The 25,315-nt window shown below is 37.0% G+C and overlaps 1 protein-coding gene and 1 long non-coding RNA gene across 2 annotated transcripts; both read left to right on the top strand.

The window, feature by feature from the left end:
- The first annotated feature begins 4,213 nt into the window (after nucleotides 1–4,213).
- On the top strand, nucleotides 4,214–7,017 carry LOC147842912 (uncharacterized). The gene is made up of 6 exons (XR_015495261.1): nucleotides 4,214–4,273; nucleotides 4,594–4,700; nucleotides 5,663–5,789; nucleotides 5,966–6,051; nucleotides 6,370–6,412; nucleotides 6,510–7,017. It is a non-coding gene; the product is annotated as an uncharacterized LOC147842912 (long non-coding RNA).
- Nucleotides 7,018–20,466: 13,449 nt separating this feature from the next.
- On the top strand, nucleotides 20,467–24,583 carry LOC147842913 (fucolectin-1-like). Its single transcript, XM_087260108.1, has 5 exons — nucleotides 20,467–20,483; nucleotides 20,537–20,588; nucleotides 20,686–20,813; nucleotides 24,334–24,462; nucleotides 24,556–24,583. Exons 1-5 carry the CDS (start codon nucleotides 20,467–20,469, stop codon nucleotides 24,581–24,583), a joined length of 354 nt encoding a protein of 117 aa, XP_087116234.1.
- The last annotated feature ends 732 nt before the right edge of the window (nucleotides 24,584–25,315 follow it).

Below are 25,315 nucleotides of genomic sequence, written 5' to 3' on the forward strand. Positions count from 1 at the left end.
ATAATCCACCTTAGACACGTAAGTTATTGTTGTCGAGCGTCGCGTACACTGTTAATCCACACGTGAGTCTGCGCTCTCACAGAGAGAAAATGAAAACAAAACTTCACTGCAGCAAACTATAAAAGCAACACTTCACGCTTGTTTTGCCAACACAACGTTGCGTCTCTGTCCTGTAAACACTGTGACAGTAATGAATATTAATGAAGTTGCACAATAGAGCGCGCTGATTGGTTTGAACCAAGCTTTACTCATGCATTAATGCATCACACTGTAAGACGTAATAAGACTCACTCTGGCACAGACGTCCAGTCTGCACGCTGGAATACACGCTATTATCTCATGACCGTGACGCAGCTTCAAAAATCTGTTTCAAACAGGAAGTACGAATTTGCTTGAAATAACGCAAAAACAACCAATTTACACTTTTTAGTGAAATATAGGTGTCCTAATAGTGTTTTTAGCAGTGTGGGACACATATACCACTGTCAACAGCTCAACACATGTGTTTTGGTGTTTTGTGACCCTTTAATCATAGCCGAGTTTTCTTATCCTATGAGAAGAGCCGGCTTAATTATTCATGACTGCGTATGATTTCCGGAGGCAAGGCAGACCAGCCAGTGCCAAGCTGTGAGACACGGACTCACAGCACACAGTATTTAGCTGTTCATGAAGGCTTGAATGTGTTTGTTTCCATGACCCACAGTGGTTTGTTGCATGTTTTTCCCTGCGATGCTGTCAGGGCCGATACAGCAGAGCAGCAAGCATTTTTGTCGGGAGAGCAGTACGAGAATTGGAGACTGGCGGATGTTGCCTTTTATCAGGAGTTCGTTCACATTCAGACACATCGCCGTGCTGCTGTGCTCGCCTAAATTATTTGAATAAATAATTGCCGAAAAACTACTCAATTACAGTCATTAGAGTATTTGTAACTAGTTACTTTACACCACTGCATTTATCACAGTAAACTAATAAAAATAAAATGAACGAAACACTGATTAACATTTATCTGTGCTTCTTTATTTTGAGAGTGGTTAGTTCTACTGTTTGCAGTATTTCAGTATATTCACCTCGTGCTGCATGGCTGAATGTGTCATGCTGAATCTGGCTTTGGCTGCTTTACAAAACAAATATAATATCATTTGGATGCTCGTTTGCCTTTAACATGAGATTGTTTCTGATTTTAATCTGTCCTTAAATCTTGAACAGCTGAGTTCAGTTCAGCAGCAGACACTTGTAGAGCAAATTGTAATCCATTAAATAATAATAATAGTTTATTTTTATATAGCGCTTTTGAAAATTCAGTTCTTAAAACGCTTCACACATAAAAAAAGTACTGAGATAAAAACAGTTTTGCATAACTTAAAAAAACATTGAAAATAAAACACTCACAATAAATAAAACATTCAATATCTAATCATTAAACACTAAGAATACACACCTCATGAATAGGCGAGTGTAAAGTAGTGCAATGTGTTTGACCAGCCGAGGATACGTAAGTATTTTACGTTTTGTGAGCTTAGTGGCTTATTCGTACGAGTTCAGTACGATTTTAAAAAGGAGGCGTGGCACGTAACCCCACCCCTAAACCCAACCATCATTGGGGGATGAGCAAATAGTACTAAATTATATTGTACGAATTCATACGATATAACCACTAATATCAAAAAGTAACGAATTGCCGTGAGATTGCATTTGGTTTGACACATTTACATTTTACGGAATTAAAAAGCAAAATTGTTGTCAGTTTCATGTCAACACACATTGTAGTCGATTATTAAATGGATTAAAGTTGCTGCGTATAGCCTATAGGGACTGATTTAGTTTCACTTTCTACAAACTTCACTCTTTGTTTAGTTGTTACCATATTAAAATATAAGGTATTTGATTTTAGATGTAGGCTACAATATAATGTGACCAGAAAAAAAAAGCAGAAGCTGCACTCTTAAAAGAAACGGTTCTATATAGAACCAAAAATGGTTCTATCAAGCGCTTCATATATGGAACCCAAAAAAGGTTCTAAATAGAACCATTTAAAGGGTTCATTAAATAGAACCCCAAGGTTCTATATAGAACCTCAAGCAACCTTTTTTTTTTAAGAGTGTGTTCTCTTTGTTTTATTATTTGCAAAAGAATAATAATAAAAAATACAGAAATCTGTTATATGACCATATATAGGCTTAAATATAAGTGTAGTTAACATATATAATAAAGTTAATGTTGTTGAATATAGGCAGCGCGGTGGCGCAGTCGGTAGCACGATCGACTCGCAGCAAGAAGGTCACTGGTCAGTTGGCGTTACTGTGTGGAGTTTGCATGTTCTCCCCGTGTTGGCGTGGGTTTCCTCCGGGTGCTCCGGTTTCCCTCGCAGTCCAAAGACATGCGCTATAGAGGAACTGATGAACTAAATTGGCTGTAGTGTGTGGGGATGTTTCCCAGTGATTGGTTGCAGCTGGAAGGGCATCTGCTGTGTAAAACATATGCTGGATAAGTTGGCGGTTCGTTCCACAAATTAATAAAGGGACTCAAAGACGAGTCAAAAAGAAAATGGATGAACATTTGAATATGTACATGATGGTAAGCCTACTGTGCATCTGAGAAACATTAACAATAAGATAACTTCTCATTTGTGTCACATAAGGACAATATTTAGGACAAGATGTCGGTATGTTCCACTCTTTAAATATAGGCTAATATTAAAATAAATAAATATATAATACTAATATATTATTTATTTGAATTATTATTATACTCTAGTAATCTCCCACTGTTTCCATGTGGTTATTTTCCCTGGCAGCATTCATAACCTAAAAACTGTTTATTAGTTTAGGCTAGGTTTATAAAACTTTGCAGGTAGTTTGATATTTCGATAGATCTTCTCAACACTTTATCTTTAATGCTTAAGTTGAATCACAAATTGTTAGCTTGACTCATCCACATGCAAATACAACAAATACGTTAAAGAAATTTTCCTAAAACATTTCATATGCAAAAATCATTAATTTATTCTGTTTCTCTTTTGTTTTGTTTTGCCTAATATAGCCCTGAAATTGGGTAAGAATTAAGTCTACAAACCATAATAGCATTGTATCGCATAATTTTAATCGATCAAACTTTATTTTTAAAGCACTTTAAAGACTGTAGAGAAGACTAAATCTCAACCAGACATAATTATTCGATTATTTCGATAATTTTTTTAAATGATTGGATTATTTAGTTTATAAATGTATGAGTTAATTTAAAAATGTATTTAATTAATAAATGCATGAGATGATTTAGTTAAATTATTTGATTATTTAATTTTTAAATCTACACATTTATACATTTATTTAGTGTAAGAGTTTGTAAGATTTATTAAGTAATTAGTTAAATTATTATTTTAATTATTCAATTATTTAGTTTATGCATTTATAAGTGAATTTAAAGATGAATTTAGTTTGTAAATTTATCTGATTATTTTGTTAAATTAAGTTTATTTATTTTTTTTACAAATGTATACATTTATTTAGTTAATAAATGTATAAGAATATTTAATTAAATAATTAAGTTTTTATTATTTAACTATTTATCAAGATTATATTATTATATTATTTGCTTTGCTAAAAACTAGTATTTATTTATTTTATTTTTTACATGTTTAAAATAAAGTCTATTTTTACCAGTGTACGGTGTGGATCTGAAATGTACAAAACAAATGGTAATAATAAAGTCTACAGATCATGTCATCAAGTAGTTTTGTCATGCTTTTATTAGGATTTACTTTATTAGCCTACTATATATTTTTATTAGGCTACTATACTTTTTAGCCTCTATTGAGTTGTTTAGCTTTTCTTAAAAGATTGTATTTTATTTTATTGTTTACATGTTCGAAATAAAGCACCAATGTAAAGATAAAGTCTATAAATCATAATAGCAAGTAATTTTACCGTGCTATTTATTAAAATGTGCTTTATTATTCTGCTGTTGTATTTCTAGTGTTTGGTGTGGATGTGAAACGAAACGCTTAGTTTGACTCCCAATTCAAATACACAGCAAATTCATCAGAGTTAAATTCTCGGTGTTGAAGCATTTCAGAGTAAAGTGTTGACGTTAAAGAGTTAGATTTTGATAAATGAATATAATAAGAGTTAGAATTGATTTTATTCAGTGCGAAATCAAGGAGTTATCTTTTTTACACTTGGTGGTGTTATTTCCAACATCCGGGAATTCATGCAGCCCCAGTCACTGAAGAATTTTCCAGATGCCATTTTCCATCTGAAGTTTAGAACAGCAACTGGTGAGTCAAACTACCTAAATGTTGGTATTTTACTGACTTTCTTTAAGGAAATACAGTTGTAAACATATTGTTAAGTTAATAACTTTAGAATGTAGTGACAATTTTAATCTTCTGCGGTTCATTCATGGTCGTTTGTGTATCTAGCTTAACTGCATTACTATCGACTTCTTTTCAAGAATGTTTTTATATGTGCTCACGCATACATAGTGCATAAAAACATCAAATGTACATGTTCAACACATTTCTGTCACGCTTAATGCCATTTTGTGCGTTGTTACCCATCTGTAAAATAAAATCGACACTTCTCCTTTAATTCGAAGCAAACTAGCGAGGGAATCCCCGGAGCAGCCTAACTTACTCTGCCCGGATGCTAACGGCAACACAGGACGGTTTCCATAAGCTCTGGAGAGTTTCTAAAACATATCTGGTGAGTAAATGAACATATGCTTACTTGTAAAAGGCTTCCTGACTAAAACATATGATTGTTTGTTATTCGTGTATGTTAATTTGGTTATTTTAAACACCGCTGCCCTTTTAAACTGGTTCATTCGTGGCCGTCCAAATACCGTTAGTCCATAGACTCGCGTGATAACGTACGCTTGAATTATATTAAGTGTTGACAACCATTAAAGTCGGAATGTTAACATTAATGTCTTTAAATGACCGCGTTTGCACTTTCTCAGACATTTGACGTTACAGAAGTCTCCCGGAAGTTGCGGGACTAACGTTAACGTTATCCCGCAAATGCACAGAGACTCCCAGATGCCTAAGTAGATGCCCGCAAATAAATGATAATCTCCCGGAAATCGCGCGTCTCCCGCCCGGTCATTAAACACTTTGCACACCCCTCTACACCGCATCCCTCCCAGCTCTTCAGGTACGTCGCGCGCAAGTTACCCCCACCGCTCTTTAGGTACGTCGCGCGCAAGTCACCCCACCGCTCTTCAGGTACTCATCTCTCCCGCTACCTCCCGCAAATCAACTCTGTATCCCCCGAAAATGACTTTTCCCAACTCGGGATGTCTGACGTTAGTAAGTTAGGCTATTTCTGTAGTAAGGAACATCTTAGTCAAGCTTTTTCTCCCGCATGATATTGTGCTTAAAACTAGGCTAAACTTAGCATGTACTGTACACAACATTTCCGTTTCATTAAAGACAATTTAGTGCGTTGTAAACAGCCACCTGTCTGTAAAATTAATCAACTGATTCATATTTGAGCAGCCTAATGATGATACAGGTTTGATTTGTAGATTTATTATCAATAATCAACATCTGAATCAAAAGATATCTGAAAAAGTGTGAGGCATACTTTGTGATGTTCATCTCTCTTTTTTTATCTGAAGGTTATGCATATGTGTTAGATACTAATGTTTTGTTGTTTTTTAACAGCCACAGTTCTCTATACAATAACACAAGACCCTGTGACGGTGGCTGATTAGAGACGGATGGTGTATTTCCAGAGTTGGTGAAATGACCAAGCACACCTTCTTGGTCATATGTGGTAATAATAATGAAGGTATGTTTGATAAAGTTCTGTATTTGTTTCACAATAAGCTGAGAGGGTATTAGAGCATTAGAGAATAACAAATGACATGAAGGTGATAAGTTTTGTATTGTGGGTGAACTGTTACTTAAATAATGTTTTGCTCTTTGCTTTGCACTTTTCCTCTTCTGCTTATCCTAATATTTAAGATTATATTTGGACCTGAAACATCTGCTAGACTCCAGGAAAGGTGGCGTCAATACTGGACCTGAAAGGGCCCAACAAGTTAAATCTGGTAAAGAAACACGCACGCACGCACACACACACACACACACACACACACACACACGCACACGCTTACAGAAAACTGTAAGTTTATGAATATTTTTTACACTGTGGCCAATATTTTGGGGAAGTCAGCATCACTAAATGATATAAAAGATTTTAAGCTCCTCTAAATTTTGCTCCAAGTGTTGTGTTAAATTCAGGATTCTGGACAGACAGCTGCCTGTTTTTCCAGTTCTAGTCATAGTGGTTAACCTAATTGTTTTTGGAGATCCAACAGTGATGTGTGTGTTTTTTCTACTTTTCCATATCCTGTCACCTCATCCAGCTGGGAGAGTCAAGTTGTGGATCATCATGAAGATTTTCAAAAGGTGAGTTTAGATTTCTTGAATGTTTTATTTACTTTAAATGTTCTTTTAAATATATCATAAAATTTGATTGCAATTTGTTTTCAAACATTTATCTTAGTCATGCTGGAGTCTTGAAGAGTTCTTAGAAGAGCATCACCCTATATCCGTGCATCAGGAACCACCAGACGAGCGATCAGCAGCTACTACATCGTCATGGATATAAAGGACATCCTGTGGCTGGGAAGCACTTCATTCACAGGACATGCTTGATGAGATTTCCTAGATCCAGTTTGTTTTCACACAAGTTTACAGCATTTATACCTTCATTTAAACTGCTGTGTTTGATATGGAGGACCAAGGAAACACCAGAAGTGAAAGATTTGCACGCCAAGTTGTTTAAAATGTAATTTCAGAAGAAAACTATGAGTTCAGAAGAAAACTGATGAAACATCAAGTTTGGACCAAAGGACTAAAACAGCCTTTTTGAGCACTGGTCATACATATTTTGTTGATACTGTCTGTACTAATAAAACATTTAAAGCATATTTGACATTGTTGCATTTTAAAAACTGAATGAATTGTTGAAGTGGTGAATGTTTTCAAATAAAATGTTTTTTCTTTTGTAATTTACAGTCTATTTGAGTTTTTTACCATATTTACACTCAAGAGAGTTGAATAAAATAATATATTACACCAGGCGGTGTTAAATATAGTTACATTTTTTTAACTCTGCCCAGAGTTAAAATTAACCCTTACTTCGGTGTCAATGTGCCAACCCTTTTGAAAGTGTTGATATAACTCTGTTTTGAGTGGACCCCATGAGACACTTTCAAAGTGTTGAAATTAACACCCATAGAGTTGTTTTGGGTCCCCATATTTTGCTGTGTACTCCTGCTGCGTGACGTCACCAAAGTATATACCCGTCATCTTCAGGAATAATGGTCAGATTTCACTCTGATTTCACTTCATTATCCTGCCGACAGAAGCTGCTCGTGCAAAACAGGTCAGTTCAGGTGTTTATTGGTAATAAAATGATGTCTGCAGATTTAACTAATGACGGGTTTATAAAATAAATGTAGTAATAACAGTTAGTATTAGCTAATACACTGTAAATAATGGTGGGTTCCACACATTTGATTTGTGTTGGAAGATCATGAAGGAATTAAATGAACTTGCTAGTTTTTGCTAATTTAAGTAGATTGAACATAAGACATTTGAGTTGTTACAGAAACACTGAAGAATTGTGTTAAATAAGTAGTTTGAACAAACAGTAAACGTCTTTTTCTGAGTGTAGACTTGATTAATAATCATTAATAATGATGTAAAACTTTTCTGTGAAGACATTTCTAAGCCAATATAATATCTAAAATTAAACTTTTATGTAAAATGCAGGATATATATATATATATATATATATATATATATATATATATATATATATATATTTATATATATATATGCATACATACATACATACACACACACACACACACACACATATATATATATATATATATACAGTATATATATATATATATATATATATATATATATATATATATATATATATATATATATATATATATATACATACATACATACATACATACATACATATATATATATATATATATATATATATATATATATATATATATGTATACATATATATATATATATATATATATATATATATATATATATATATATATATATATATATATATATATATATATATATATATAAAGAAAAAGAATGTTTGAATGTCAAAAAACAAACCTGAATGAGTCTCGTCATTCGTTCTGTTTTACACGGCTGAATGTTTTGCATGTCTTTAATGGATTTAACATGAAAATATTTAATGGTTAACATAACCGATATGTAAAATACTGAACACTGAAACTGTCCTGCGAGACTCTGAGAGGATCTATAACATGACAATGTGTCTACAAAAAGTCCTGTGTGATCATCATGGATTCTTAACACTCAGGACCACGTGAAATTACATAAAAAACTATGTCTTATAGGATATTAAAAACGTGATACAGATATCGTAACACGGAAGATGATTAGGCACAAGTAATAATAATAATAAAAAATTAATTAGGGCCAAGCAATAATAAAAAAAAAAACATCTCAAAATTAAAGTCAGTATAATGCCAGATTACATTTAGAAAAACTAATTCGAGACAAAATGTTGAGAATAAACTCATTAATTGTTAATTAAAGTAAAAAAAATAACTAAATATCAAGAAAAATCAAATGTTGATAATAAACTTGTGGCGATGCAGTAGCGCGCAGTAGATAGTTTGTCGCCTCAGAGCAAGAAGGTCGCTGGTTCGAACCTTGGCTGGGTCAGTTGGCATTTCTGTGTGGAGTTTGCATGTTCTCCCTGCCTTCGCGTGGGTTTCCTCCGGGTGCTCCAGTTCCCCCACAGTCCAATAACATGCGGTACAGGTGAATTGGGTAGGCTAAATTGTCCATAGTGTATGAGTGTAAATGAGAGTGTGTGGGTGTTTCCCAGAGATGGGTTGAGGCTGGAAGGGCATCTGCTGCGTAAAAACATGTGCTGGATGAGTTGGCGGTTCATTCTGCTGTGGTGACCCCATAAATAAAGGGACTAAGCTAAAAAGAAAATTAATGAATAATAAACTCATTATACTCTGGGGAAATGAGTACAGATGTAAATTAGCTTTAAAGCTAATTCTGGCACAACAAGTCATGTTGTGCATTATCCCTGTATAAATAATAAAATAACAATAAACAAGCTCGTTTTGAGAAAATAGTCTAGATAAAATGTTGAGAATAAACTTGTTAAAGCAAATACTCAATTAACATGAAAACACTCATTACATTATGAGAAAAAGTCAAGATACGATGTTGAGAATAAACTAAATAAAGTCTGGAAGACTTGTTAAAAACTTGTTCAGTATCAAGTAAACTGTTGAGATAAAATGTGGAGAATAAACTCATTATATTGTGAGAAGAGAATCGTTAATTATCGTGAAAATACAGATTAAATTTAGAAAAAACATTTAAATATATTGTCGAGAATAAACTAATTAAACCCTGAGAAAACAACATTAATTAACATGAAAAACTCATAAATTCAGAGAAAAACATTTAAATATAATGCTAAGAGTAAACTCATTACATTCTGAGAATATTTATTTTTTATTTTCATGAAAAAAACTTGTTCAATTTGGAAAAAAAATTGAGATAAAATGTTGAGAATCCAATTTTTTTATCAAAAGATTTTATCTCTATTATTCTCTGAATTTAATGAGATTAATCATCTCACATTATAATGAGTTTAACATTGAGATGGCTTTATTTTTTATTATTATTGCTTGGCCCTAATCCTCTTTTGTGGTATTATAGCATCTGAACTGATTCTTTAGCATCTTTTTTTTTTTTTATACTTTATTTTTATTACTTTTAAGGAGAGAAGAAAAATAAATAAATAAATAAGTAAATAAAAATAAAACAAGGGGGAAAAAAAGACAAGAAGTAGGTAAGTAAATAATACAATAAAACACCAGAACTTAAATGAACGGTTGACAGGTCACATATTTCCTTACAGGTCACATGAACAGATACATATATAAATCAGATTACACTGTGTAAAGGCATAAGTACAATCCATTTCTCCTAATATTGCAGGTATTTGTCCATTTGTAGTTTTAAAGAAAAAGTCATCCTCTCCATATTTTGAACATTAGATATGATATCCAACCATTCAGATTTTGTAGGGGGTTCCAATTGTAGCCACTTTCGAGTCACAGTTTTCTTACTGGTTGCTAGGAGTATTTTTAATAAGTACTTGTCTTTTACCGTTAGGTTGGCTGCAATATTTCCCAGATAAATTGTTGTAAAAGAAAGATCAACATCATCACCAAAAATATTACGTATTATTTGCTTTACATCCTTCCAATATGGCTGGATGGCTGGGCAACTCCAAAATATGTGAAAGTGGTTTGCCAAGTCTTCTCCACATTTCCTCCAGCACTGCCCCCTGTCCTTGTCCTGTGTTTGCATGTATGTTAATTTGGGGGTTATAAAGTACCTGGTAAGATTTTTCCAGCAAAAATCTCTCCACATACCAGAATTGGAAGAGGTGGCCTGTACTGAGCAGAAATTCAACCAATCTTCCTCTGAGTTAACTAGGTTGGATTCTCTCTCCCATTTTAGTCTGATATAATTTGTTGATTCTTCCTTGGTCGATCGGATGGCAGAATACAATTTTGAAACAAGTCTTCTATTATCTTTGTTCTTGTAGATGTCTATAACTAAGTCAATTAAATTGGGGGGATGGTTCTCTGAGCATTTAATCTCACTATTAAAATAGGTTCTGGTTTGCAAATACCTAAAGAAATCACATTTGTCTAGACCATACTTATCTGAGATTTTCTGGAAGCTATCTAATTCCCCATTTGAGGAATCTTTAGCATCTTTTTGTCTTTTTAATGGAATTTTACTTCATCCTATCAGATATTTATATATATATATATATATATATATATATATATATATATATATATATATATATATATATATATATATATATATATAATATTATATTATATATTTTTATGAGTAACACTGTGTGTAAATGACTGATTTGATCAGGCTGTTTAATCTTATGCACTGCTTTATATAAGAGCACTTTATTTGTTATAATCTTTGTTTTATTTTCTCTCTTTCTCCTCAATATTGTACAGGCTACATTTCATAGGGAGTTGTCTGCGGGGGGATGGAGATTATTGAGTGCTGCCTGCTTTTATTAGGTAACCAAAGACTTTCATGAATTTAATTTAGTAAAATTATTGTTTATTTATTTATTTTTTAAATTATGTAAAGCCTAACCAGGGACGAGGACTGCAAATTAGCTTCATGCTAACTTGATAACAATGTGAAGTGTATTGTCCCTGTTAAATAAACAAACAAATAGAAACACACACACACACACACACACACACACACGCACACACACACACACACACACACACACACACACAAATGACGAAAAAGAAGAATGTTGAAGCAACGCAACAGAACATTTAATTATTTGGGTCACACTTTTTAATAGGATTTCTGTAGTTAATGTAACCTATTTACTAACTCAAACTAATAATGAACAACATACAGTTGAAGTCAGAATTATTCGCCCCCCTGTTTATTTTTTCCCCAATAACAGAGAGCAGATTTCTCCAGCACATTTCTAATCATAATAGTGTTAATAACTCATCTCTAATAACTGATTTATTTTCTCTTTGTCATGATGACAGTAAATAATATAAGACTAGATATTCTTCAAGACACTTCTATACAGCTTAAAGTGACATTTAAAGGCTTCACTAGGTTAATTAGGGTAACTAGGCAGGTTAGGGTAATTAGACAAGTTATTGTATAGCGATGGTTTGTTCTGGAGAGTATTGAAAAAATAGGGGCTAATAATATTGACCTTAAAATGGTGTTTAAAAAATTAAGAACTGCTTTTATTCTAGCCGAAATAAAACAAATAAAACTTTCGGCAGAAGATAAAATATTATCAGACATACTGTGAATATTTCCTGAATCTGTTCAACATCATTTGGGAAATATAAAAAATAAATCAATAAATAAAATGATTCAGAGTTCAACTGCATGTGTACAGTACATTTATTAATACATTCATTCATCTTCCGGAGTTTCCGGAGAACATGCAAACTCCACTCAGAAATGCCAACTGAGCCAGCCGGGACTCGAACCAGCAACCGTCTTGCTGTGAGACTACAGTGTTAACCACTGAGCCACCGTGTCGCCCCTAGCAGCTATTAATCATAGTTCAAAATTGATTCATTATTAATCTGCAAATGTATGCTTAACATTAAAGCACTGTGAGTTAACAAGAGCTCCATCTCCATTAACTGATGTTAACAAACGTGAATACCATTAACATTACTGATACAGCCTTATTGTAACGTGTGACCATGATTTGATTTTTTATTGAAGAGATTAAATGTTAACAGGGTTTATGAATGGTTGAAAAGATTAAGTTAACTAAATTCATGCAAATATCTTTACATATGTTTGCTTTTATATGTAAGGGTGTCATTTGCATTTGTTCTTTGCATGTTGACTTTTGTAGATCACTAAATGATTCGTCAACATTAATCCGGCTCCGACTGCTTTGAAAGACAAATGGAAGATCATTTGGATGCTTGTTTGCCTGCGCATGTTTATTTTTCTCTCCTTTATTGATTTGTCTATTATTTTGTGCAGGGTTGTTTTGTGGTCGAGCACAGGTAGATGGAAATCCAGGTACAGATAATTTTCATCTTTTTAGATTTTCAGACACACAAACGCACACACACACACACACACACACACACACACACACACACACACACACACACACACACACACGTTTGTCTTTGTGAAAGTGGGGACATTACATAGGTTTCCATTCATTTTATACTGTCCAAACCGTATATTGTATTGCCCTCACCCCACCCCACCCCTAAACCCAACCATCACAGGAGACGGTGTGCAGCTTTACTCTGATTAAACTCATCCTCTGTGATTTATCCTCATATGTCACCTCTTTTTTGTAATACCTGTGTCATACCCATGTCATTATACAGATTTGTGTCCTGATATGTCACAAAAACACGTATACACACACACACACACACACACACTGTTACGGTTAATTAAGATGGAAACGCTAGGGTTAACGCAACATTTAAAACTTATGACTCTTTATGAATGGTGGCGGCAATGGAGCAGACAAACAACCAAATTATGCCAAAATAAGTGTTTATTTTACAAAGTGGATCACTGATAAACAAAGTATATGACTGAGCCTACAAGGCTTAGGCACGATATGACGTTTTTATTAAAAATTTTTCAACTGTTTGCCAAAGTATGCGACTATAGCCTATGCCTACATTAAGATATTTATGTTAATATTTTTTTTTACTGCCTGTTGTTTCTTTTGGCATATAAAATAGGTATTGTCTGATAGAGATATCAATAAAGGTTGATCTGTGTCGCAGAACTGGTGTTGTTTCCGATTTCTACAAGCTCAATAACATCCACAGCAAAAAATAAAAAATAAATAAATAAAAAAATAGTCGAAAAACTGTGCCCATTAATTAGATGTGGAAGGCAAGCAGGTACATTTTTGGGGTTGCTATGGACAACTACAAATGTAAACATTATTAGGCTATAATGTAAATGACTTATTATTCTACTTATTTACTAAAAAATAAAGTGAAATAGGCATTTAGTAGTAGACTAAATAGCAGCATGTTGAAATGATGTGTCAATGCGTTTTCTATTAGGCTACAATAAAAAAAGTTGTACAGTACAGTGCGTTTAATTTAGGCTATTTATTTATTTTTGTCCCTGTGCGCCGATTGGAGACGGAGTTCACTGCTGATATTCTGAGAGCTCGGGTGCTTCTCATTTCTTATTTGTGCATCCTCGTTTCCTTTCCTTGCTTTCTTTCCCGTGTTTCCACCCCACCGGGATAACGGTACGAGGGAAGGACGCAAAGACTCAAGGACCGAGGAATCGAATCAAGTGAAAAGACACGTCCTCGTATCTTTAGCGTCACTTCAAAGCGTCTTCAATTGCACGTTTGGATTAACTGCATGTCTACATTAAAGTCATTCTCTGTTCTATAATGATCAATAAAGAAACATTTATTTAATAATAAAAAGGAATAAGCCATTCAAATAAAGAGCCCAATCAGCAGATGGCGGGCGGGTGCGGTTTTAAAAATTGGTCAAAAATGTTAGTGCGGATGGATGGCGGACGGATGATGAGTTTTGTCATGCGGTTGCGGATGAAATAATAGCCCATCCGCGCATCTCTAACACACATCACAAACTACTTCAACAATTATTCATAGTCATTTTTTATGCATCACTCTGCAATCTTTATAAACATTCATTCATTTTCTTGTCGGCTCAGTCCCTTAATTAATCAGAGGTGGCCACAGCGGAATGAACCGCCGACTTATCCAGCAAGTTTTTACGCAGCGGATGCCCTTCCAGCCGCAACCCATCTCTGGGAAACATCCACACACTCATTCACACACAAACACTCATACACTACGGACAATTTAGCCTACCTAATTCACCTGTACCGCATGTCTTTGGAGAACATGCAAACTCCACACAGAAACGCCAACTGAGCCGAGGTTTGACCCAGCGACCTTCTTGCTGTGAGGCGACAGCACTACCTACTGCGCCACTGCCTTTAACAATAACTTAAATTCAAAATAATCTTCCATGTTAGTTTATTTGACAAGTAACCTGTACTGGTGTAGGAGAACACAATTCAAGTACATCAAGGCACATTGAACACCTGTAAACTTTAACAGACGCAGTTGAAGTCTCTTTTCTTTTTGCCCTCCCGTTAATTTTAAATAATGTTTCCCGAGTGATCAAACCAAGGAGTGTCACGGTCGGTGAGGGGAAAAGGAGCGAGGACTCAAGTAAATATGGGTATTTATTGATAAAAATAAAAAGCAAAAACAGCAAAACAAACTCCCCCGAGGGGGGAAAATATTAATAAAACAAATACACAAACTAGACTGGGCAGGCTGGCAAACTGGAGAACACGACAAGACAGGAAACGATGACATCTGATGACAAACTGGCACAGGACAGCAGACATGAGGGGTTTATAAGCTGAAGAAAATTAACACACAAACAGGTGAACACAATTAACTAATAATGGGTTAACAAGGAAGGTGGGACTAGACAATAGACGGGAGAGCGCATAACACAGAGAGACAACACAAGCCATGCGCTCACATAAGTGTGGTTTATTCATAAACTAATTTCGAGAGGATCACGTGCTTATAATCAACACGGCAGGCTCCTTGTTAGCTCCGTAATCAGCCCTATTAGATGATTACGGAAGCATTATAAATAACCTGAGTTTTTTTATGAATAACCTTTCCACCCCTACATCCTCCCACTTTTTCTGATCGGGCGACACGGTGGCCCAGTGGCTAGCACTGTTGCCTTACAGCAAGAACACCGCCAGTCCAACCCATTGGGCTGTTTGGTGTTTCAGTGTGGAGTTTGCATGTTCTCCCCGTGTTCGTGTGGGGGTTCCGCGGTTTCCTCACACCGTCCAAAAACATAAACCATAGCCAATCGACTAAAACAAATTATCACCCAATACAACCTGAGTTTACACTTCTCACGGTGACAAGCAGGGGAGTTCTCGAGACCTACCTGACCTCGAATTCCCCTCTCGCCCTTCTAACGGGAGGGAGCCCTGCGCTTGAGGATATTACGAGCTCAGGGCTCTCTCCCGGGACAGCATACCAAATACGCTTTATTGATTATCAGCTAAGTTTGAACTCTTGAAAACAAGCCAGTGAGAGAACTCATTAACCGTGTGTTCATGACAACACAAGCACGCGGTGCATGTAGACAAGCACCACATGCTAAACAACACCAACAGAAGACTGAACGCAAGACACGAGTACACGATGAATGAAAACACTCACCGTGTGCTCACACATGCAAGCGCCGACCAAAACCGAAACCAACTAGACTGAGACGCTGGGAATGAAACACCACGCTGCAGACAGACGAACACTAGCACGAGTACAAGAGCGCGCACGTCCGAGGCACGCAGAGCCCGCATCAAGCAGGAGCGCGCACACTCTGCGTACACCCACGACGGCGCGCGCACACAGAGACACACAATGACAGAAACAGGACAAGACAGAGCTAGTGTCCGAGCTCTGCCACCAAAACAAGAATTCACCAGACCAGAGTGGCAGAACCCTGACAAGGAGATGTTCACATTATTTCCTATAAAACAATAAATAATCATTCTGGAGTCATAATAAGTCTTAATTCTTACAGTTTGTATTGAATAAAAACTGTTTTTAATGTTACAAAAAACTAGTTTAAGGTCAGTATTATAGGCCTGCTTAAAAAAATATGTACTGTATATTTTTTTGATGTTGTCTACACAACAAACCAGTTATACAATAACTTGACTTCCAACTTTTCTGGTTTACATAACTTAGTGAAGTCTTAAAAAACAGCTACACTCATAAAAACAAACTGTTGAATGAACATGATTTAATCGTGGCACCCTTTATGCATCTAATCCAATCAAGTAAACCTGAACTGCTTTGAACATGTTGTATGAAAACAAAGCACATTTGTAGATAAAACATGGTTTCAATATATCATAACTTCTTTGCAACTAATCGACTCAAAATGTTTGTATTGTGTTATTCTAATTAAAATGATTCTAATTTACTCAATGTAACACTAAAGCTTTACTTTAACAAAATTATGTCTTGTTAAATCAGCTAGTAAATTTCTTGTTCAGTATTGTTGTTTAAATTCATTCATTTATTTTCTTGTCAGCTTAGTCCCTTTATTAATCCGGGGTCGCCACAGCAGAATGAACCACCAACTTATCCAGCAAGTTTTTTTTACACAGCGGATGCCCTTCCAGTCGCAACCCATCTGGGAAACATTCACACACACACTCATACACTACGGACAATTTAGCCTACCCAATTCACCTGTACCGCATGTCTTTGGACTGTGGGGGAAACCAGAGCACCTGGAGGAAACCCACACGAAGGCAGGGAGAACATGCAAACTCCACACAGAAACGCCAACTAAGCCGAGGTTCGAACCAGCGACCCAGCAACCTTTGAGGCGAACGTGCTACCCACTGCGCCACTGCCTCGCCCTGTTGTTTAAATTACATTTTTTAAATGACAATACTATGAAGCAAGATTTAAAATGAATTAATTCAACACAAAAAGGACAGAAAACATGTTTTATATATATATATATATATATATATATATATATATATATATATATATCTTTTATTATAGCCTTTAGCAGGCACCAATCACATTTAAACAAATTTCTTCTTTAATATTCTTATACAAAATGTTATATAATATCTAAAATTGTAATATGTAATATAAAATGTATAAGAAACATTTAGCCAACAAAATAACCTCGGCTCTTAAGAAAACTGATCCCCAAGCAATACCTGTAGGACGTTAACATCATTTTTTTACCAATTGAGTTTAAACAGCTTTCTTCACTTTGGTACTCCTATTCAAAATGTAAAAGTATAAAATGTACAGGAAACATTTAGCCAACAACATAACATGCACAACATTCAAGCTCTTGGGAAAACCAATTCCCAAACTGTGCCGAAAACACGCGGTGATACTTCTTCTTGTTGTTTTCGTATGGTGACATCCAAACGCACTACCGCCACCTACTGATATGCGCGAAGTGACTCTCCAGAGTGAGAGTTGTCGATTTGAAGCGTCTCAGTCTCATTGAATCAGCATGTTCTGATCAAACTCATTTGATTATTTCTTGATTCAGTTTCAAATAACATGAATTAATCATTTAACATACGTAAACTTGATTTGTTCTTTTCAATCTGACAAATTTTTATTTTGTAAATCCAATACATGCCTAGTTGATTTTTTTGTGTACTGAAGAATTACAGCTACTATTTAAAGTAAACTGGTTTTCAATTGACTTTGTGAAATCTGTCTGTTACAACTTGCCCCGCAGGTGGGGTAAATAGTCACAGTTTTACTCCTGGCACTTTTGCCAACACTGCACAGAAACCATAGGTCCAGTGATCATACAACCAGTGCTCATTTGTAGGAGAGGCTTGTGTGTGTTGTTGGTGAAAAATCTGGTTTGTCTAATCCAGGGGTTCTCAACTGGTTTGCCCATGGGACCCACATTTTGACATGGTCATCAAGCCGCGACCCAAATTTTTAGGGGCTATAATACAATTTTAGGAATTATACTTAATTTGTATTTGTTTGTTAACATACACAAGTAGTGACAGAAACATCATAAGAAATTCACCAAGACTTACAAATAAACAATATTTTATTGCTGTCATTTAAGAAAAGGGATCAAATTATAGAAATATTACAAAGTAAAAATGACAAATACTGTGAACAGTGGTTAGGGTAAGGAAAGGTTCAGTCTTTTTTGTCATCAATATATGTAAATCCATACATATTTGGGGTCGTACTTGTGCTTCGACATATTTGTTGCTATAATTATATATAATTATAATTTGTTGCTCTCTACTAGCCGGGCTCCCAGCTAACTCTATCAAGCCTCTTCAGCTGCTCCAGAACGCAGCAGCACGAGTGGTCTTTAATGAAGCTAAAAGAGCACATGTCACTCCGCTGCTCATCCGTTTGCACTGGCTGCCAGTTGCTGCTCACATCAAATTCAAAGCTCTGATGTTTGCCTACAAAGCGACTTCTGGCTTTGCTCCTTCTTATCTGCTCTCACTTCTGCAGATCTATGTGCCCTCCAGAAACTTGCGTTCTGTGAATGAACGTCGCCTCGTGGTTCCATCCCAAAGAGGGAAGAAATCACTTTCGCAAACGCTCACATTCAATCTGCCCAGTTGGTGGAATGAACTCCCTAACTGCATCAGAACAGCAGAGTCACTCGCTGTCTTCAAGAAACCATTAAAAACTCAACTATTTAGTCTCCACTTTCCTTACTAATCTGCAATTGCCTCTCTGAATATCACACTAACTGTACTACAAAAAAAATAAATAAAATAAAATAAAAATTACTAAATTACTAAAATATTACTAATACTTTCCTTCTTAGACTGTACAGACCTGAAACTTGCCTACAGCACTTATTCATTGTTGCTCTTATAGTTGTGTAAATTGCTTCCTTGTCCTCATTTGTAAGTCGCTTTGGAAAAAAGCGTCAGCTAAATGACTAAATGTAAATGTATGTAAATGTAAATGAAATTTCACATGTCTAACAGTAAGGTTGTTGCAAACGCATTTCAAAATAAAAGTCAAAATAAGTTAAAAATTCAAATTTAGTTTTTTTGACCACACACTCCGTGACCCACTGAAAATGTTCCCACGACCCACTTTTGGGTCGCGACCCACCAGTTGAAAAACACTGGTCTAATAACACTACTTTGTTCATTATTTGACCAAAACCAAAAAGTGCCCCACTCTCCCATATAACGTGTGTCTGGTAACAGACTATAGGAGACTGTATGGAATACACCACAGCAGCTAAACCCGTCACCCTCCTGCTGTGAAGTTTTCCAAGCATAGTGGGACCGATCCAGCCGGTACTCGAATCAGCGACCTTCTTGCTGTGAGGCCACAGAGTTAACCCCTAAGCCACCGTGTTGCCTAAAATCCTAACTTTTAAAATACATTTTGTCAGGTTAATAGTTGATGGCATTACTGGGCTGAAATGCCAGACAGGTTTAGGCTGATTTATACTTCTGCGTCAAACGCATGCGTATGCTACGACGTTGACACAAAGCCCTACGCTGTAGCCGTCAGTGCGCTGACGTCCACCTCTCAAAAAATGTAACTACACGTCGCAACGACACCTAGCGCAAGCTCTGTGATTGGTCAGCTTGGTAGCTCTGACGAGTCTGGGCGGGACCGAGAGCCACGCGAATGGCGCAAGCCTGATGGAGCGATTGTTTACAAGTGTTGAGTCCCGTGATGGAGCTCCGGATGGAAAGTTTTGTTTTGTGTTTACCTCATAGTAAAAGTTGTTGCACGTCTGCCGGTTCCTGTCTCAAAATGAGCGCGTTTGAGCCACTTGTACATTCAGGAAGTGTTCAGGAAAAGCAAAACACCAGCGAAGAAACTCGACACAGAGAAACATTAACACCTCACTGCCCACTAGTGTTTTGGAAGTGTTAATGCAGCCCAACAGAGACAGCAGCAGAAGTATAAATGCACAGCTGCGCGCGTTGCCTGCGCTGTAGGTTACGCCGGTCACTTGACGCAGAAGTATAAACCAGGCTTTAAGGGGTGAGGTGTCTGAATAACACTGTTGACTGTTGAGAATCGGGTACTGCAGTGTATATAACTGTACTATGAAGCATGTTTTGGGCGGCCACTGCGATCGGATCCTATACCAATGTTGGCAACCTGGGGGGAATGGTAAAAATTACGAGAGTTTTCCGTAAGAAATAACAAAATGGGAGGGTGACAGGCGATGGGTCTGAAATACGGGAGACTACCGGGAAAAATGGGAGTGTTTGGCAGGTATGTTAATGAATATTGTACAAGTATTGATCAACGTTTCTTTTTATCTTCAGTGAATTTGGCACAAAAAGCCAAAGCCTCTCAGATCAGCACAATCAGTTCTCTGTGGGTCGCGAACAACGCCATCGATGGAGGCAAGAATTTCTCCACATTATCAACTACATGCGCTGCTACTACCTGGGAAAATTTCCCATGGCTTAAGGTGGATCTGCAGGCTGTCTATCAAGTGAGCACTGCCACGGTCACTTACAGAGAGGACAGCTTTCCAGACAAGACAGTCACGGTGAACTTCGGAAGCTCTCTTGAATTCGATGGATACAACAATCCCAAGTAAGTGATTTAGATGTGTGTGCTATAAACATCTATGATTTAATGATTAAGTAAATCTAAATAATCTACAGTATAAACCTGTAACCTGGTTAACAGTACGTTAAGAATAGTCGCATACTGACTTTCCCTGATCTCCCTGCATTACACTTCGCTTTTTAGGATTTTTGTTGACATTATTGTTTCTTTTTATTTATTTTCCTGATGGGTTTAGAATTTCTCTGCTACATCTAATGTTGATAAATAATGTTTATTGGATTATTTAAATTTTATATCTATATTTTATATTTTATATATTTATATTTTATATTGTGTCTGTGTAATTTCTCTAAGACGCTCCCATAATGTAGCGCTCCCGTAATTTTATTTTTTTGCATTGCTTTAGAAAACTATCAGTTGGGTTTAGGAAAGGGGTTGGCCATCGGTCAATCGGTGCTTTTGAAAATACTATCGGTTGGGTTTAGGGAAGGAGCAGGGTGGGTCAGACGGTCAGTCAGTCAGTCAGTCAGTCGGCAGCAGCCTCTGGTGGATTTACGTAAGAACAGCAAGCGCAAATGGCACTCGTGGGAGAAGTTTGAGATCTGAAAAAGCGTACACAGCAGCCTAAGTTGGATTCGCAAAATTAAAAACTAAAAAAAAAAAAATCGTAGCTGGGATGTGTTTGGCATTCTCAAGAAATGTTAATAATGGTACGTTTTCAGTATGAGCCTGGGTTGGCTATTACTCTGTTCATTAAAACTTTACTCATAATTCAGTAGCAAGTAAACAAAATTTATTTATATTGCTCCGCAGACGATTTGTTCAGACAAGTGTACAGAACATTACAATAGTCGAGCCTTGAGGAGATAAAGGCAAGGGCAAGCATCTCCATCTTTTCTATTGATACCACATTTTTGCAATCTTCCTAAGATGGAAAAAAACCATGTGCGAACAACAGACTCAATATGACTATTAAAACATAGAGCTCTATCTAAGATGACACTCAGATTTCTAATGTCACTGCAATTTAATGATGGACAGAAATACTTTGGTCTAAATTGGGGTGACGCTATCTGGACCAAAATTTAACATCAGTCTTATCAGGATTAAGTTGCAGAAAACAGTCAGCTATTCATTTATTAATGGAGACTAAAATCCTCAGCTGTCACAAAGTACGAATACGTAATTATCAGCATAGCAACTTTATTATACTTGTATATTACTTTATTATAACTACTGCTAATCTTTCTTAGAGGAAGCATAAAAAATAAGTAAATAAATAAATAAAAAAAAAACAGAAGAGGGTCTAAACTCAATTCCTGGAGAGCCACTGCTCTGCAGTTTAGCTCCAACTCACAGCATTAAATGACTGTGATTGATCGCTCACTCTACAGAAATGACTGTGATTGGCTCTAATGGTCAGCCCGGCTCTTGTACTGTTCAATAGACAGTGACACAGACACTGATGTTAAACGACAACGACGATCAGCTGATCAATCAATCAATCAATCAATCAATCAACCAATCAACCAATTAAGCCTTTATTTGTCACATACACATTCATGTTAGTGAAATTGGACCCCCGATCATAAACAAACATCACATTTCAGGGGAAGACAGGTCAAAGAGAGATAGCGTTTAGAAAAAGGGAAATAGATACATGGGGAGAGAGGCGAAAAAACTCCCTCTCACATTACCATTGAATTAGGTTAGTATGAGATCAGGGAGAAAAAGGACCCAGCTAGGACCCATTCTAGCACATAAACACAGACATAACATTGCAACAGGGGATAGGAACAGGGGATGTGGACAAGTCCGGTGAGGGCGGGCAGCCATCTGGTCCTGCAGCCAGGGTGCACTGGTCACAGACCCGCCTACCCCCTCCAGTGGGTGAAAGCAAACAAAGGCGTGGGATGCGGGGCTAGGTGGTGATTGTCTATCTGTGTGTGTGTAAGCCTGTAGAGTCAAGCAGGTGTCCTTGACTGGGAGCAGGAATTCAGAGCATCTCCTTATCTTGCTATCCGGTGGAAGTTGCTTGTCTCCAGCCGAGGCTGTCTGGCAGGAAAAACACAGGGAAGCTGAAAGAGAAGAAAAGTACTTCAACTTTAGGTTAATATCTACCAATTTCACAGATATTTAATGTCCGTCACTCATCTCCTGGCCAAATCTTGTTGCAAAGCCAATAGTTTCCCCTCTGATGTTTTCCAATTTGCAATCTAAGACCACAGTCTGATTAGTAGCGACCCTGCACACCACCGTTTCAATCAAGCCGGCCAGCTTGTTGGGGTTTTGAGCAGCACAGACCGCTTTCACCAATCGTTGACACCCCAGGGTCCTGCCTAAGCCCATCAGCAGAAACCCTGTTATCAAAGTTCCCTATAGATAGAAATCTTCAATATCTTCCAGGGACAAAGCAGCCAGGCACACGACGCGCCACTTCTCCCACCCATCCATCACATATCCAGCTGCATTCGTCCCTGCAGGACAAGTTGGCTCTCCCGACTTCTCGTCGAGAAGATGGTGTCAATCGCATTCAGAGACCAGCTGATCAAATCCATAATTCCTTTTTCGTTTGGATAGCAGGAGAGGGAGAACCTCAGAGATAGAATAAGATGAGACTACAGGAGCCAGCCAGGAGAGATATGAGACGGAGAGGAAAAAAGTGTGAGCGCCTTCGCCAAGAGTCAAAGAAGAAGTATAAAGATCCATACAAAGTTGGTATCGGAGATATCGATATTTTAGTATTGATCCACACATCACTAATTGCTTGTGGGTTTAAACGTTTGCGATCGAACTCCTGCTTACTTTCACAGTAAATATAATATAAGACCAGTGTTTATGGGCCCCTCCAAGAAATGCCCTAGGCGGCTGCCTATATTGCCTGTAGAATGGGCTGGCACTGTTAAGCAGACCAAATGGACCATCAAAATAAAGTGTGACCCTTTTTTAGCACTAGGTGCCCTTTAAATGAAGTTTCACAAACTAATTTCGAGAGGAGCACGTGATATGATTGATTGCAGCTGGCCACTAATCTACACTCATTGGCTAGCCAATCGGATTGATCCAAACTCACTATAAGTAACCTAGCTAAGAACTACTCCCTTATCTTCGTTTTCCGAAGAAACCCCCCATCCACCCCTTTCTCCTCCTTTCCTCTTTTGCCAAGGGGAGCTCTCGAGAACACCTGACCTCGTACTCCCCTCACATGCTTTATGGACCTGGCGGGAGCCCTGGGCTAAACTATCTCCGAGCTCAGGGTTCTCTCCCGGGACAGCATGCCAAACCTGCTAACTTGCTAACAAGTTGTCAAACAGAATCTAAGTGTGAACTCTTGAAATGAACTCGATATGTGAAAACACCCCTAATTAATGTAAAGTGATCGACAGTTTCAGAGGTCAGTAAGATCCAGCAAAACCAGCACAGAGCATTCACCTGCATGGGTTTTTGTTTGTGTGATTTTTGTTCAGTTTTCTTTCCACTATAGTGAAGACAGCTATAAGTCAATGAACAGTGTTGATTAAGTGTGCGTTTTGCGGTCTTATAGATGCACCGTGACCACCAGTGATAAAACCTCCAGCACCGTCAACTACTCCTGCGGGAACCGTAAGGGACAATACTTCATAATCTGGGGATTTATGGAAATGCTCTCTGTGTGTGAGGTGGAACTATACGAGTATGCAGGTGATCATTCAGGAGAACGTTCATTCATTTGGGCTGTTTATTTCTTCTTTCTGTCATTGGTGATTCTGTGTTTTTCCCTCTACAGATCAGCAGCCCCTGCCGGTTGTCTGTAAGTGTTTGAGAACAGTTTCTTGCAAAGTCCTTTTATTCACACCGCCAGACAGGGTTGCGAGGGTTTCACAAGACATCTAAGCAAAAATATCATAACTCAATATATGGCTCCGCTTATGGTCGACAAAGTACACACATTATGCACTTTCATTGGGCTTTTCCCCTGGTTTATCAGGTGTTACCACAATGGAATGAACCGCCGAGTAAAAGTTCATACTGTATTAATTATCAATAAAGACTCCAAAATGACTTGATTATAATTTTGTACTAAAATTCAAAGTACTTACTGATGAAGAGTGTAAGTTACTCAACAAAGTAATAGATTACAAATTACTAATTAAAGCTGCAAGCAGTGATGAAAGGGACCTTGCACCCTGGCTCAATGCCTCCCGGTGGCCTTAGGACAACAGAGAAGAGTGAACAATATTTTTAATAAAATCACAGGTTTATGCCAAACTTCCTCCTGTCAGCCGGTGGCGCTATGACTGTGACTCATTATAGGCATGTAGATGTCTTCAGGAGAGGAATCTCATCTAACCTGTGAGTTTTCAGGCAGATCGGACATTGTTTGGCTGTGTTATAAGTAATTTCCTGTTGCCAGCAGGTGGCGCTATGACTGACTCAATATTGGCATGTAGATGCCTTCAGGACAGGAATCTTATCGAGCATGTGAATTTTCAGGCAGATCTGACATTGGCTGTTTCTCAATATGCGTTCTTCATCGGTCTTGCGTC

This window comes from Danio rerio, chromosome 7 (assembly GCF_052040795.2).
Source record: "Danio rerio strain M-AB ecotype USA chromosome 7, GRCz13ab, whole genome shotgun sequence".
NCBI classification, from domain to species: Eukaryota; Metazoa; Chordata; class Actinopteri; order Cypriniformes; family Danionidae; genus Danio; species Danio rerio.